Source organism: Pseudophryne corroboree, chromosome 7 (assembly GCF_028390025.1).
Source record: "Pseudophryne corroboree isolate aPseCor3 chromosome 7, aPseCor3.hap2, whole genome shotgun sequence".
Classification (NCBI taxonomy): Eukaryota; Metazoa; Chordata; class Amphibia; order Anura; family Myobatrachidae; genus Pseudophryne; species Pseudophryne corroboree.
Genome location: NC_086450.1, coordinates 252,255,020 through 252,271,800, shown reverse-complemented (window position 1 = coordinate 252,271,800; position 16,781 = coordinate 252,255,020). Strand labels below are relative to the sequence as shown.

General features: G+C 46.4%; 1 protein-coding gene across 4 annotated transcripts in view; it reads left to right on the top strand.

The window, feature by feature from the left end:
- TNRC18 (trinucleotide repeat containing 18) overlaps positions 1–16,781 on the top strand; it is a 1,076,633-nt gene that overhangs the window by 382,360 nt on the left and 677,492 nt on the right. For all 4 annotated transcript variants that reach the window (XM_063934091.1, XM_063934092.1, XM_063934093.1 and 1 more), the window contains exon 9: positions 14,588–14,918. In XM_063934091.1, coding sequence (XP_063790161.1) covers positions 14,588–14,918 — 331 coding nt within the window. The remainder of the gene's footprint in view (positions 1–14,587; positions 14,919–16,781) is intronic.

Sequence of the window (16,781 nt, the reverse complement as noted above, 5' to 3'; positions counted from 1 at the left end):
TAGTCGCCGTCCATAGGGGAGTGTATTTTCGCTTTGCAGGTGTGCGAACGCATGTGTTGCAGAGCTGTACAAACAGATCTTGTGCAGTCTTTGAGTAGCCCAGGACTTACTCAGCCGCTGCGATCACTGCAGCCTGTCTGGGACCGGAATTGACACCAGGAACTATTCCTGCAAACACTTGGACACGCCTGTGTTTTTCCAACCACTCCCAGAAAATGGTCAGTTGCCACCCACAAACGGCTTCTTCCTGTCAATCTCCTTGCGATTGCCCGTGTGAATGGATTCTTCGCACAAACCCATCGCTGAGCAGCGATCCGCTTTGTACCTGTGCGAGGCATGTGCGCATTGCGGTGCCTACGCATGCGCAGTTCTGACCCGATCGCAGCGCTGCAAAAATCGCTACTGAGCGATCAGGTCTGAATTACCCCCTCAGTATGTAGGTGTTATTTTTGTTCTTGCACTTGTCTGTATTGAAGCTCATTTTCCATTTTTAAGTTGTTCTGAAGAGACTCAGCATCTCCCTCCGTATTTATAACCTTACACAATTTAGTATCGTCTGCAAAAATTGACACAATGATTTCTAGATCTACTGCTAGATCGTTAATGAAAATGTTACAATAGTGGTCCAAGTACAGACCGTTGTGGCACACCACTTAGTACTTCAGTCCAATTTGAAAAAGTTCCATTTACCACAATGTGCTGCTCCCTATTATCTAACCAATTTCTGACCCAAGTGCATATTGTGTTCCCTAGCCCTAGTTCTTGTAACTTATAGATAAGTCTCATGTGTGGTACTGTGTCGAAAGCTTTAGCAAAGTCTAAAAAGATTACATCCACCTCCTTACCCTGATCAAGGTTTGCACTAACCGTTTCATAAAAACCTAGTAAGTTTGTTTGACATGATCTATCCTTCACAAATCCATGATGGCTCCTATTAATAACCTTATTGGCTTTAATGAATTCTGTATACTATCCCTTGGAATACCTTCCAGTACTTTCCCCACTATAGATGTAAGACTGACTGGTCTATAATTACCTTGTTCAGCTTTACTTCCCTTTTTGAATATCGGCACTACTTCCACTATACGCCAGTCTTTGGGAACCATGCCCGATGTAAGTGAGCCATTGAAGATCAAAAATACCGGTCTTGCTAGTTCAGAGTGAAGCTCCATGAAAATCCTTGGGTGAATTCCATTGGGACCAGGTGACTTATTAATCGTAATTTTTTTTAATTGGTCACAGGCTACCTCCTGCCTTTAATAAGCACTCCTTTTACACTATCTTCCCGTATATCAGGTTTTAAAAAATGGCTTTACGTAAAGACATACCCCTCCACCCCTTTTACATTATCTTTGTTGAGATTGTGTATTAATCCCTGGATCTGGTACTCTCTTGTGAATACCGATGAGAAAAACTCATTTAATTTATCCGCAATGTCATTATCGTTTTTTATTAAGACTCCCAGCTTGTCCATTAAAGGGCCTATACTCTCCTTCTTTAAGTTTTTGCTGTTGATATATTTAAAAAAAAAACATTGGGGTTTGATTTGCTTTCCTTTGCTACTAGCTTTTCAGTTTCTACTTTAGCCGCTCTTATTACTTTTTTACATATTTTGTTACAATCTTTATAGTGCTGGAATGACTCCGCATTCCCGTTTTATTTGTATTTTTTGAATGCTCACCATTTTTTGCCAATTAGTTCCTTAATCTTTTTGTTAAGCCAGATAGGTTTGGAATTTTTAGTCCTTTGCTGCCCATTGGAATAAATTTGCGGGTAATACTAACAAGCAGTGATTTTAGTACCTCCCATTTCTCCGTTGTATTTTTTCCTTGAAACAAAATTTCCCATTCAATGTCCCTTCAAACTTCCCTCATCATGTTAAAGTTGACTTTGCTAAAGTTTAGAATCCAAGTTGAGCCAATATAGGGCTGCTTATAAAAACTGATATTGAATGTGACCATATTGTGGTCGCTGTTTTCTATGGGCTCCCCTACTATAATATTTTATATCAATTCCCCATTGTTAGTAAATACCAGGTCTAAGATTGCATTGTACCCAGTAGGTTTCTCGATTAGTTGAAGTAAGTAGTTGTCATTTAATGTGTTTAAAAACATATACCCCTGGCAGTATCACATGAATCATTTGTCCAATTTATCTCTGGATAGTTAAAATCTCCCATCACTATTATCTTACCTACTCCTGCTGCTTTTTCAATTTGCTTCAGTAACATTTCCTCATCAGACACATTAATACCAGGTGGCTTGTAGCATAGCCCCAATACTTTCTTTTTAGTTCCCTTTCCCCTACATGCAATTTCTACCCATAACGTCTAAACAGTATTTCAAGTCCCCTCGTGATTATCTTCCCGTATATCAGGTTTTAAAAAATGGCTTTACGTAAAGACATACCCCTCCACCCCTTTTACTTAATCTCTCTTGAATAGCATATCACCCTCTAGATTGACTGTCCAATCATGAGATTCGTCCCACCAAGTTTCAGTAATGCGTATAATATCATACTGTTTGCTTGCTAAAAGGTCTTCTAGTTCCCCCTTTTTGCCTGTAAGGCTTCTAGCGTTTACATACATACAATTAAGATAAGTATTTCCCCTTTTGCTAAAAACATAATTTTCAATATGCAGTAATGATGACCCATAATCGTTGTTAGTGTTTTGGCAATACCTTTGGTAATACCCTTGTTAGTACCCATGTTAATACCCTTGCTGACTGCTCTTTCCCTCCCCCCATCTCCACCCCCATTTCATTCGCAATCCTCCATCCTCACTATTCTCACTGCATGACCCGTAGGTTCTAGCTAAACCCTCCCCCCAGGCAACTAGTTTAGAAACTCCTCCAACCTTCTAACCATCATTTTCCCCACCACTGCTGCCCCGTCCTCAGTCAGGTGCAATCCATCGCGACAAAAAATATGGCGCCTGACTGAGAAGTCTGCCCAGTGTTCCTGGAACACAATCCCCTCTTTCCTACACCAGTCTCTAAGCCACACATTTACCTCCCTAATCTCCCTCTGCCTCCCTGGACTAGCACGTGGCATGGGTAATATTTCAGAGAATATTACCTTAGATGTCCTTGCCTTTAGTTTCTGGCCTAAGTCCCCATAATCTTTCTTAAGGAGATCCCATGTCCTCTATCCTCTTTATTCCGAATACCGCAGGATCTATTACAAGTCCAGCTATGGCATCCACTTAGATTGCCACAGCAGTTAGCCACTGGGCGGTGGAATTAGAGGTGTGTCTTACTTTGGGTACCTACAGTACAGACCTGTTACCCATAGTAGCTCATATGTAATCCCCGATCTCCTCTATTAGGGGAGCTGCAGTTAATGCTGAAGCCCTGGCTTCTAAGGTCTCTGAGTCGGCGGTGGGAGCTAGTAGATTTCTTTGACTGCACTCCAAAAATGCCTTGCAGGCGCTTCCTAATGCTAGAGATATCCTCTTGGGAAGGAATTGGATAAGATTGTTGCCTCTTTAGCAGCATTCAAGATGACCTTCCTTTCATTGGCTGCACGTCTAGTGCCAGGACCATTTTTCATCCTTTGCGTCCTCACATCATCTAGCTATCAGGGTGCTTATTAAAGGGATCTAAGCCCCGAGGTAAGTCAGGAAACCTCCTTTCAAGCCAGCAGACAAACCTACTGCCCGAAGAGGCAGCCTCCATCCTGGGGCATGCCAAGGTTGGAGACCGGTTTCTCCGAGGCATGGGTCAGGACCCTGTCCTTTTGGATACATCCTCCAACTTCTTTACACCTAATATCCAGGCAAAACACAGGCTCCCTGGCAGTCTGTTCGCTACTTTCTAGTCTTGAGGGTCTTAATTTCGTTACTCTCATCTTAACAAAGTATGAGTTTCTCTACTAACCTCTTTCTAGTGCAGAAACCAAACAGCTCGTTCTATTCTCAACCTCAGGGCATTGATCCAGTATCTTCGGGTCTCCAGGTTTTGCATGGAATCTCTTCATTCCATTTTCCTAACGGGTACCAGGGGACTATATAGTGTATCTAGACATCTCGACTACCCCTCTCTACATCCCTGTCAGAGCTGTTCCTTCAACACTTCCACAGGTTTGCAATCCACAGCGATCTGCGCCAGCTTCAAGCATTTCCCTTTGGACAGTCCACTTCCCCTGGTGACTTCACGAAGACTATGGCGATAGTTGCGGCACATCTCAGTCATCAGGGAGGCAGAATTCTGCACTCACAACAACTTGTTCCTCCTTGCCCAGTCTTCGTGAGTCTGGTCAACACATTAGCTTTGGCGCAAATCAAACTTATCATCTTTTCAGGAAATGTGACACTTAGGGTCGCTACTGCATTATTGCACTTGGGGGTCTTCTCCTATGGGACAAGATCCCTGCTTTTTAGTCCAAAATTTGTTTCTTCTTGGCTCTTCACAAGGTCTCTCCATTTCTGTGTTTGGATACTGGGCCCACCACGGTCTCTACGTTAGACAAGGTACTGTAGCTTACACCTGAGTCCACTCACACCCTCTTACGCTGGGGTTCATGGCTCATTGTGACCGCTCCCATCTTCACATCAAAGCAGTGACTGTCATCCTCTCCTGGAGGATCAAACATGTACGAATACCGCCCTTCTGGATCCATGAGTGGATCCTCCTCACCACAGATATGAATCGCCTGCTGGGCAGAGGGGGCGATCTCTTGTCATCGGACATTCCAAAATTGGTGATCGGCACGAGGGAACCTGCTAAAGATAAATGCCATATAGCTCATACCCCTTTCTTGGCTCAGGCACTTGTCCAGGGACATCTAGTGATGGTACAGTCAGACAACGCAAGAGCGGTCGCGTATCCAGTGCCGCACTCACAGCCGCGCACCATGAAGAAAAACAGCTGCATCCTAAGCTGGGCAGAGTCTTATCTTTTGGCTCTGTTGGAGGTGTTCTTTCCAGGTGTCCACAACTGAAAGGCAGATTTCCTCAGCTATCAGGATGTCCGTGCCAGCAAATATACTCTGCATGCGGAACGTCTTTCAGTTGCCATTCAGCTGCTGTGGTATTCCAGCCATTGTTATGAGGGCCTCTTGGCACAAACATCAGCTGCCGTGGTACTCTTCCAGGGCCTGGGAACCTGGTACTCTCCTTATGGATGCTCTGGTGGCATTGTGCACATTCTCTCACGTCTACTCTTTTCCACCCACCTCGATAATTGATCGCATATTCCCCATGTTTAAACCGGAGAGAGGCACAATGTCCTGGTGGCCCCGGATTGTCCTCGTTGAGCAGGGTTTGTGATCTCCTTTGTTTCCATTGATGACTCCTGTGCCTTCCTCTGTGACTAGACCACATGTCTCAGGGACTTTTTCCCCATCTGGATCGGGCCAGACTTGTTTCGATGGGATGGTTCTTGAGATATCCGGCTTGGGGACAAAGGAGTTCTCCATGAGGGTTATTTCTGCCATGCTCAATGCCAGTAAGCCATTGTTGGCTCTTGTTTAAGACCGTGTCTGGCGTATGTGCTCTTACTGGTTTACGTATGAAAGGATCAATTCCAGATCATTCCGAGTTTCTAGACTCATTTGTTTTTTGCAGTCAGGGTTAGACTTGGTACTTTGTCTCTCATCCTTTATAGGTTCAGGGATCCACCCTGTCTTTCATTTTCCGACACCAGCTTGCATAGTTGCCGGAGCCGATGACATTCTTACAGGGTGTCCTTTGCTTTCAGCCTCCGTAGCTACTTGGAACTTGTCTTTGGTTCTTAGGTCTCTTGGTACCTGCTTATTCCACCAGATCTGTGGTCGTCTTGGGCAGCTCAGTGTGGCGTTTTGACAGAGCATCTCTGCAAATCTGCATAGTCATGGTACCAAGTTTATTCGTTTATGCTTTTACTGCTTTTTGCGTCTTCTTAAGCAAGCCTTCAGATATACTGTTCCCAGCGCAGCTCAGGAGTGTACCTGTCCACGAAAGGAATGCTTTAGGACATCCCAGGGTTCCCTGTGCCCCCTAGTGGATGGAAGAAGAAAATGGGATTTATGGTCTTATCTTGTAAAATCCTTTTCTTCACATCCATAGGGGGCACAGGGCACCCATCCTAATGCACCTGATTGTGGGGGTAGTTCCTATGTGCTGGTATCTGGGTAACTCTCTTGTGGTTGTGTCTGCATGTGTGCTGGTCTTCCTTCTCCTTTGCCTGTCTCCTGCCATTGGCTTGCTAACTAAACTGGGTGGCTGGGGGCGGGGTATAATGGAGAGGAAGCCTGACCATGCTGGGAAACAAAATGTAACTGTTTGGAGCCCAGACTGTCCTCTCCAGGCTATACCCAGGGTTCCCGGTGCCCCCTATGGATGTAAAGAAAAGGATTTAACAAGGTAAGACCATTAATCCCATTTTTTGTAATTGGGTCACTGCACTGCTAATTAAGAACACGGCAGGAATTTTATAATATAGCCACTGATATTTAAGGTGGTACTATGGCAATTTTTACTGGTGCACAGTGTAAAGTAACAATTGCCTTGTGGCCGGTGGGATTCGGGGGCCCTGTCTGTATGGAGCCTAGTGATGTGCAGGCATCTAGGACTGGGGCATCAACCGTGGTGGTACCTGGTCAGTGTCCACCCTGAATAAGTTGGTTCAGGCACAATACTTCTGTCCCACTCGAGGGTTAAGTCTCCACCCATGGCATGTCACACCCTGGTTCCTTGCCAAGCAGTGTACGACATAGGACGATCTGCCATATATGCAATATCTTTTTGGAGTGTAGACCACTGCTAGGGCTCAGCCGGCAGTCATGCAGTCACACAGATGTACAAGGGTTGAGATCCTGCAAAGCGGCCTATCACATTCTTATTTAGGACTGGTTACCTTACTGTGGTCCTCTGCCTCATATCCAATTGTCTACTATGAAATTGTAGCAAGTGTCCTTTGGGCAGATCAGTATGATATTATGATTTGCACACATGCAGTGTTTGGGTTATATGTCTGCTATATGTAAGCATGGACCCAACGGCGGGTCTTTTTACAGTGGTAATATCAAGGCCTTGTTTGTCAATCTTGTGGTGCATTAAGTTGATGAGCACAATGGTCCCCACCATTTACACCTTTAAGCATAGCAGGTTTCACTCTCAGAAGTTCCAGTGGGTAATTCCCCAAACTGGGAAAGAGTGCTTGGCATCCCTCTTCTCTCAGTTTTTTTGTTCAGTCCAATTGCACTCGTCAGTCTCTCCATTGGTAGTTGGTTTCAGGTAAGGTCCTTGGTCACTCCGGATTGGATCATTGTGATCATGGTTGCCAGTCTCCTCGGCTGGGGTGCCGTGAAATTTACTTATTTGGCTCCAGGATCTTTGATCACCATCTCTGATGGCTCTGCCCATTGATATGCTTGAGTTTCAAACCATTTTCTGGCTCTCTTTGGAGCCCTGTCCATCCTTCCCGGTTGGCCACTTTGCATTCTGTCGGACAACACCATGGCGGTGACTTATGTAAGTCATTACAGTTTCGCTCTGACAATCTTAGCGGTGTGGGAAATTGACAATTGGACTTCCTCAGCAGAACCACGTTTCTCCCAAGGGAAGTAGTCTCTCAATCCAGTGCTCCTCCAACAGATATTTCAAAATGGTTTCTTCCACGGGTTGATTTCATCACCTCTCGACACACAATCAAGGTTTCACAGTTTTGCATGGTCTCCATGTATTGGATATCTTACGCAGTGGACGCCAGGACTGTTCCATGGAATGTTCTTCTAGCTTATTTGTTTACACTAATCCCAATGTTGCCTCGGGTTCTCAGGCGCGTCAGGGATTAACAGATGTTGGTAATCCTAGTGATTTCAGACTGGCCATGCAAGTCGTGATATACAAACATTTTCAGAAGGTTACTGGCCCTGGTGGCATCTTCCACTTAGACTAGACCTGCTGCAACAAGGACTATTTCTACATGTGGTCCTTCCTCGGTTGGCTTTAACAACTTGACTTATGTAATTGAGCCTTTGAAAGCTAAAGGTTTTTTCTGTTGGTAGTCCATACTGTGCTGCAAGCCTGGATACCGGTTTTGTCTCACTATTATGTCAGAGTTTGGAATCTTTATCTTGTGGTAGGAATGGAAGGGTTCATACCTCCAGGTTTCGTCTCTCTTGTTTCTTGGTCTCCCATCAATGGGGTTTGTAGTCTCGTTTATAGTTTATTTTGTAAGTGTACAGATTTTGGCAATGTCAATTTATTTTCGGTGGCTTTTGGCTTTCATCTTAGGGTTCCATAAGGGCTCCACAGGGAGACAGTGGGGTGTAGGTGGTGGTTAAGAACGGGCACCAAACAGTTAAGGCTTTAGGTATCCTGGGATGCTCTGGTCCTCCTACCCTATACCCCGCCCACAGCTCAGGCACTTCAGTTTTGTTTTGGTGCCAGCAGGAGCCGGTTCACAGCAGCCCAAGCTTTATTGTTTTATTTGTTATTTTTTATTTTTCTAGATTTGAGCAGCAGTGCTAGGCAGTCATCTGAATGCCAGCGCCACTGTTCCATCCCCCCCCCCCCCCCCCACCGGTTCCGAAACTCTGGCGCCCAGGCCTGGTACTTTCAGTGGGCCGACGGGGAGCGCAGCTGGCAGATCGAAGGAGCTGGCGTGGACACCGGTTTGTCTGGGACTCCACTAGACTACTAGGGCCAACAGACTGGCACAGGATGTCATCATATACAGAGGCCAGGCTACCGGTGGTTTAAGCCAGCACAAGGGAGGTAAGCCCTGATCCTCCAGCTCAGAGTGCCATTCCACTGTGGTATTCCCGCAGCTGAGCTGCTCCTCTTCCACCCTCCTCCCCCGCAGAGACCCAGGGCAGCCATTTTCAGCTTGTGGCTACAGGTCTTCGGGAGCGTTGGGCATCCAGTATCCTTGTATACCTCTCCTAGGAGCCAGGTTATACAGCGCTATATCCTACCAGCCTGCATGGTCTGTGTAGTTGATTTAGTGCCATAGTATATTCTCCATTGTCTGTGACTTCTGCTAGATCTGCTGTCTGTTTTCTTTCTACTGTCAGCTTGTACCTTTCCTTTTTTTTCTCACTTTTACCCTACAGAACAGGTACTTCACAACTAATAGTTCTAGTGAAGTTGATGTTAGCAGCAGTGCGGCCAGGGGACGCGGGTCCCGGCACTTACCTGGTAACCGGGACGCCGTGTCTTATCCGACCGCTGGGGCTGCTGGTTCCCGCCCGGCACCTAGCAACAGGCTGACACCAAGCGCAATGGTTCCTGGTCCCCGCCCAGCTCCTAGCAACAGGCAGACGCCGGGTGCGATGTCTCTTGGTTCCCACCCGGTGCCAGGGTGCTAGAAGCCGCCGCACTCCTAGCAACGGGGGCGCCAGAGGCAGTCGCTTTTATCACCCTGTGCATTGTTGCATTCGCATACCATATGTGTTTAATTACCATACCACCCTGTGTATTGTTGCACCCACATACATTCTGTTACTGATCTCAGCTTGTAAATTGGGCAGCTTAATCAAGGTTGTACCCAGTGAGCGTCTCTCTGCGCCTGCATTTTACTCTTGCCCAACCTCCAATAGTCTCTTTGTCCATCCATAAGACCTGGGGGCATCTGAGTACATGGTGGACCTAATTCATCCTGGAAAGGCGACTGCTACAGGTGAAGCCTAGCATTGCAGGAGGCTAAAAGACTGCTGGGCAAGTGTAATCATGTGAGTGCCACCTAGTACCACCTGGTAGCCCTCGTAACAGAGTAGTCCACATAACAGTTGGTCACAGTTCATTTATTGCTCACTGCCTAGTGCCATATTGTGTGCTATGCTACTCTTGCAGCTACCTGTATCTCTAGCAAACACATGAGTCGCAAGGAGGCTGCTGCCCATCTGTTGGTCTCATACAGGTCCTTTTCCGTGGTTTATCCTCTCAAGATATTGTACAGGATGGTTTATTTGCTTCTTGATATATCCCACCTCACCAGCCAGCTCCTCCAGCCCCTGTGCAGGATCCCCCCTGGGCTTCCTTTTCACTGGGATAGCTGACCACCTTGCAACCCCTGCGGTTGAAACAACCTTGGGATTCCCTTTGCAGGTACATCCTGCTATATCAGTCCCAGCTATGTCCCCGCTCCTGGATTGGATGTGCTTTCTACCTCTGTACAGAGCCTGGCAAATACCTCCACTGCTTTTCAACAGATGTTACAGGGTGAAAGGCTCTTGCCCACTAAAGCCACCATACTGTGCCCTCCTCTCAATCTACGCAGCTTTCAGATTCTGAGGAATCATCTGAGGAGGCAGATATACCGTATCTCTCACTGCGTCCCCCTCAGGGAAGGAGGAGCATCAATCTACATTAGACGTATCGGCAGTTGTAAGAGCTGTCAAAATCTATCCTTAATGTCAAAATCTATCCTTCAAATAGAGGAGGAGAAGCTTGCTCCTGAAACATACAAAATGTCCCAGCTATTTAAGCGCCAAAAGGTAGAGTAGTTAAAGCTGAATTTCCTCAGTCTGAGCTCATGCATATAACTTAGAATACTCCTGGTAAAAAGTTTCACCTACCTTAGAGACTAGCTTCATCCTACCCTGTTCCTGCAGCCGATTGTACTAAGTGGGAGGTTCCCCCAGTGGTGGATTCTCGTGTAGCCTGTCTGGTTAAAACCTCTACTTTCCCTTTCCCTACAACTTCTTTCCTAAAAGAGACCACAGAAATAAGGATTGGAGCTTGTGTCAAATCTGTCTGTTCCGTTACAGGTGAGATTACTTGACCTACAATGGGCGCTGCCTGTGTGGCAAAGGCCATTATGAGCTGGGTAGAGGCTCTGGAGGAAGGCCTTCCCTTGGATGTTTCCTGGGAACATCTGTCTCTCCTCTCTCATATCAGGGAGGATGCCTCTTACCTACAGGAAGCGGTTCTGGATGGTGGTCTCCTAGCTTCCAGGGTGTCTACCTCAGTTGTTGCCCGCCGTATCCTCTGGCTCCATTTGTGGAAAGCAGGGAAGGATTCCAAGAAGGTCTTGCAATTGCTGCCTTACCTTGGGGATATCCTGTTTGGAGCAGGATTTCAGTTGAACAAAATCGTGGCTACACTGGCAGCTGCTAAGACGGCTTTCCTGCCCTCAGCCTCTACTCCACGGTCTTGTACATCCACCTTTCAGTCCTTTCGTCAACAAGGCAAAGCTAAAGGTCAGTCTTTCCTTAAACAAACGACTTCCACAAAAACCACCAAACCCAGACCCAAGCAGGCCTGGGCTGCAAGATGTTCAACTACCAAGACTGATGACAAGCCCACAGCCTGACAGGTCAGGTCTCCTCCTGGGAGATCCCAGGGTGGGAGGCCAACTTTATCAGTTTGCACGCTCCTGGTGCCAGACCACCACGGATGCATGGGTGCAAAAAGTAGTCTCTCACGTGTACACTGTCTCATTCTGTGGATGACATTTAGGATGCTTATCTGCATGTCCCTATAGCCCCCTTTCATCAGCGATTCCTGTGGTTTGCTATCCTTCAATAGCATTACCAGTTTCGGGCACTGCCCTTTGGTCTTTCTACTGCTCCCAGGGTCTTTACCAAGCTTATAGGTGTTGGTGGCACAGCTGCATCATCAGGGAGTCAGAATACTTTCCTACCTGGACGACCTGCTGATACTCACGCACTCCCTGGAGGTCTTGCACCGCCATCTCCAGCTGACTATTGCCTTCCTGCAGCAACATGGCTGGCTCATCAACTGGAAGAAGTCATCCCTCACGCCTTCACAAAAGATGTTACATCTGGGAGCTCTCCTGGAGTCTCAGGTCCAGAGGCTTTTTCTGCCTGCAGACAAAGGGCCAAATTCAGACCTGATCGCTGTTGTGCGAAATAGCACAGAGGGCGATCATCGACTGACTACGCATGCACTGCAATGCGCACGTGCAAGCCCAAACCACAACAGAATGGTGCGATAATTTTGATCGCTAGGCGTGCGCAAGGTAATTGACAGGAAGCGGACGTTTGCGGGTGGTAACTGACCATTTTCTTGGAGTGTCAGAAAAAACGCTGGCATTCCCAAGCGTTTTCAGGGTGGGTGTGTGAGGTCATCTCCGACCCCGATCAGCTTGTTTGTATCGCACTGTAGGAGTACGTCTTGGACTACGCACAGACTAGAAAATCATTTGATGGTGAGTGAATTGCAAACGCATATGCAGATGTCTTTTGTCTGGCAAAGTTTTTGCATGCGTACGCATGCATTCACACACTTGCACGGGTCAGGTTTTCACTCGCTATGGGCGGCGGCTATCTGATTGCAGACCTCTGCAAAAACGCAGAGGAGCGATCAGGGTCAGAATTGGGCCCAAAATCTCAGCACTACAGGAAAGGGTACTCAAGTATCTGCACAGTCGCCGAGTGTCGATCCACTTGGCCATGCAAGCCCATGGTTTCCACCTTCAACATGGTGCAGTATGCACAGTTCCACTCCAGCCCGCTGCAACACCTGATTCTATGCAGATGGTACGGACAAACACATCTGATTAGGTCCAAGTTGATGGTCCACTCTCCGGAGATTCGCCAGTCTCTAACCTGGTGGTTCCAGATGGCACACTTGGCCAAGGGGCGACCCTTCTGGATTCCGGATTGGGTACTTACCATGAATGCCAGTCTTCGCGGATCGGGCGCAGTGACAGAACAACACTCCTTTCAGGGCCGTTGAATTACCACAGAGAGTTGCCAATCAGTGTTCTGGAACTACTGTACAAGCTGTCTACAGAGCACTTACTCTAGCACGGGACCTGCTCCGGGGCAGACTGGCCCAGATCCAGTCCGACAATGCCTCTGCAGGGCCTTCCTCAACCATCAGGGAGGCACTCGTAGTTGGTTGGCAATGCAGGAAGTGGCTTGCATTCTCCGATGGGCCGAACGCCATCTCCCAGCCATGTCGGCACGGTTAATCCCAGGGATTCTCACCTGGAAGGCGAACTTCCTCAAACCATGTTAAGAGCACAGAAGTCGGCCTCCGCTCGTATCTATTACCAGGTGTGGCATACGTAGTTCCAGTGATGCTCTGCACAACAATTTGACCCTCTGGTTTTTAGAGTTTCCTGGATCCTTGCTAAAGTGCCTGAGCTGTGGGCAGGGTACAGTGGAGGAGGACCGGAGCATCCTGGGATATCTAAATGTTTAACTGTTTGGTGCCAGGTCCTTAACCACCACCTACATCCCATTGTCTCTCTGTGGACCCTATGGACCTTGAAGAAAGAGAGTTAACAAAGGTAAGTATGCCATAACTCTCCTTTTTCCTCCAAAATTCAGAACCTTTTTACAGGGTGTGGTGTTTACTCAATCACCATTTCATTTGGCAGTGGCACAGTGAAATCTTAATCTGGTCCTATCAGCTCTCATACAGCCTCTATTTCAGCTCTTACATTCAGCGGATCTTCAATTTGTTATTTGGAAGCTGGTTTTCCTTATGACTATTGCCTCAACTCAGCATGTTTCTAAGTTAGGAGTTTTGTCCTCCAAGCACCTTTTCTCGTCTTCCATGACGGCAAAGTGGTACTCCGTACAGTTCGTATGTCCCAGCCGAAATTGTCTATTCAGTTTTTCCTGCTTTGACAACTTCCCAAGACCGAAATTTTCTTGCTTTGCTACTTACAGTATAACTGATCTCTGTGGATTTACTTGGACAAGACTTCTGTCCGCCGCACAGATTCTCTGCTGTTTCTTTATAACACACATAACAGCGGTTGGACGGCTGCTATGCAGGCCATTGCGTGTTACTCTGCTTGGTCATCACTTGAGCCTATTATAGTGTTGGGTGACCGACACCACAATTTGGGTCATTGCATTCTGCTAGGGCAGTGGCTACCTCCTGGGCAGCTCGACAAATGGCTTTGGTGGAACAAGCCTGTCGTTCAGCTACAGTACCTGCCTCTGTCCAAACGTTTTCAGGTTTTTGTCTCTGGCGGCACACAGCATGGGCGTACAGACTGAGTGTTCCCTCCCCTGGGAGGGACTGTTGATCATCCCATCGTCCAGTACTGCCCAGCCTCTTGCTGCAAGAGAAAATAGGATTTTTGGTAACTTACAGTTGAATAATTTTCTCTTAAGCAGGCTAGGGAACACTGTGTTCCCTTCCAAGAAACCTCAGTTGTGCTTGGTTTTTAATTCTTGACCGTACTTTCCCTATTTGTTTTATTTTGCGAACAGTTACACAGGGTTATTGCTACTTCGTTCCAGACTATATTAAATAAGTACTGGAATTCTGGGGTTGCAGAGGGAGGGATGGGGGGGCTTACTTTTAAAGCTACAGTTTAATTTAAGTGCCAATTCCAGGGCCAGCCTGCAATCCCATGAACCAGTGTTGCCCAGCCTGCTTAAGAGAAAAGTATTCAACTTCTTAGCACTCAGTATTGTATGAATATCAGTGTCAGTGCTGTATGAATAATACTACAGCTGTGGCACAAATGTATAGCTGTTTTTAAATGTAGATTTATGTCAGTCGGAAAGGTGAAAATTCTCTGCTTCCAAAATTTTGTCAACCAGCTATTTGTTTAGTTTTAGTTTTGTCCTGACAATATCCTCTTCTTAACTGTAGTTGCCATTCTTAGCATAATAGAGTCCTTCAGAAAAAAATTATGATTTTTTTTTTTTTTTTTCTGTCTTCATCTAGGAGCAATTCAAATTAGGGGATGAAAACGTTGTGGAGCAGACATCAGAAACCAGTAAAAAAACTCCATTGTCCAGTACAGGGTCATTGCAAAAAAAGGTGATTTCTTCATCCGTTTCTACTTCCAGCAGCAAAGTATTTAGTTCCTCGTCTATTCCTGTCAAATCCTTCCCAGTGTCAAATAAATTGGAAGAACAGCCTGAGATACACAATGCCAAACTTCCTTCCATGTGCATGACACCTCCCACTACAATTATGCCAACCAAAGTGGAAGTTTATGAAGAATCAGTAAAGGATATGGATATAAAGCAGGATGTCTCTTCTCCATCCCAAGGTTTGTTTCTAGTCATGGTTTTTCTAGGTTAGTAAAAATATCTGACAAGTCCCTACTAAATCCATTACTTGTGATTTTTAAACACATAAGACCATAATCTTGCAAGTATTGTCTACGGAAGTTTTTTATTTGTTTACTGCTGTAGTTTAAATAAATCAGTTTTTTTGTGAAAAATACACTAAATAACCTGAAGTCTAATTTATACAGATGTAACACTGCTACTGAGACTATGGGGTATATGCAATTGCGGTCGAATTCCCGAAAATGTCGAAAAACGGGACATTTTCGCCAAAAAAATAATAATTCGACAATGCAATTCAGTACTTTCCGTCAAAAAAACGGACTTTCCAAATTCAACTTTTTGAAATTCGACATTTGTCAAATTCGACATTTCTGCAATGGTACAAATGCGGCAATTCGCCAAAAGTATATTCAATTGAAGTTTGGAAATTCGACAACAGTGCTTTTAGACAGTAAATTCGTCATTTTCAATCCGCCACACTTTGGTGGCGGAATCTACTAAAAAAATTTTGAAACATGTTTTTTTTGTGTTTTTTTTTTTGGTAATAGCATATCTATTTATATTAGAAGGGATTAGGTACTTGGTTTGTCTATTTTGGAGGCACAAGTATTATTTATATATTTTTAAAAATATTTTTTTATTTTTTATTTTTTTAAATGGAATGGTAAAAATCTGAAAAAAAATTGCGTGGGGTCCCCCCTCCTAAGCATAACCAGCCTCTGGCTCTTCGAGCTGGTCCTGGTTCTAAAAATCCGGGGGGGGAAATGACAGGGGATCCCCCGTATTTTTAAAACCAGCACCGGGCTCTGCGCCTGGTGCTGGTGCAAAAAATACGGGGGACAAAAAGAGTAGGGGTCCCCCGTATTTTTTACACCAGCATCGGGCTCCACTAGCTGGACAGATAATGCCACAGCCGGGGGTCACTTTTATACAGCGCCCTGCGGCCGTGGCATTAAATATCCAACTAGTCACCCCTGGCCGGGGTACCCTGGGGGAGTGGGGACCCCTTCAATCAAGGGGTCCCCCCCCCCAGCCACCCAAGGGCCAGGGGTGAAGCCCGAGGCTGTCCCCCCCCATCCAAGGGCTGCGGATGGGGGGCTGATAGCCTTGAGAAAATTGAAAGAATATTGTTTTTTCCAGTAGTACTACAAGTCCCAGCAAGCCTCCCCGCAAGCTGGTACTTGGAGAACCACAAGTACCAGCATGCGGGAGAAAAACGGGCCCGCTGGTACCTGTAGTTCTACTGGAAAAAAAATACCCAAATAAAAACAGGACACGCACACCGTGAGAGTAAAAGTTTATTTCACACATGTCGACACACACATACTTACCTATGTTCACACGCCGACCTCTGTCCACTTGTCCAAGTAGAATCCACGTGTACCTGTGAATAAAATTATACTCACCTCAATCCAGTGTCCAGATTATAATCCACGTACTTGGAGAAAAAAAAACCAAACACCCGAACCAGGCGGGCTGAAAGGGGTCCCATGTTTACACATGGGACCCCTTTCCCCGAATGCAGAGACCCCCCCGTGACTGCTGTCACAGAAAGGTCTCTTAAGCCAATCAGGAAGCGCTACTTCGTGGCACTCTCCTGATTGGCTGTATGCGCGTCTGCTGTCAGACAGCGCATCGCACAGCTCCCTCCATTAGTTTCAATGGTGGGAACTTTGCTGTCAGCGGTGGGGTTACCCGCGGTCAGCCGCTGACCGCGGGTGACCTCACCGCTGACGCAAAGTTCCCACCATTGAATATAATGAAGAGGCCTTGCGATGCGCTGTCTGGCAGCTCAGACGCGCATAGCCAATCAGCAGAGTGCCAGGACGTTGCGCTCGCTG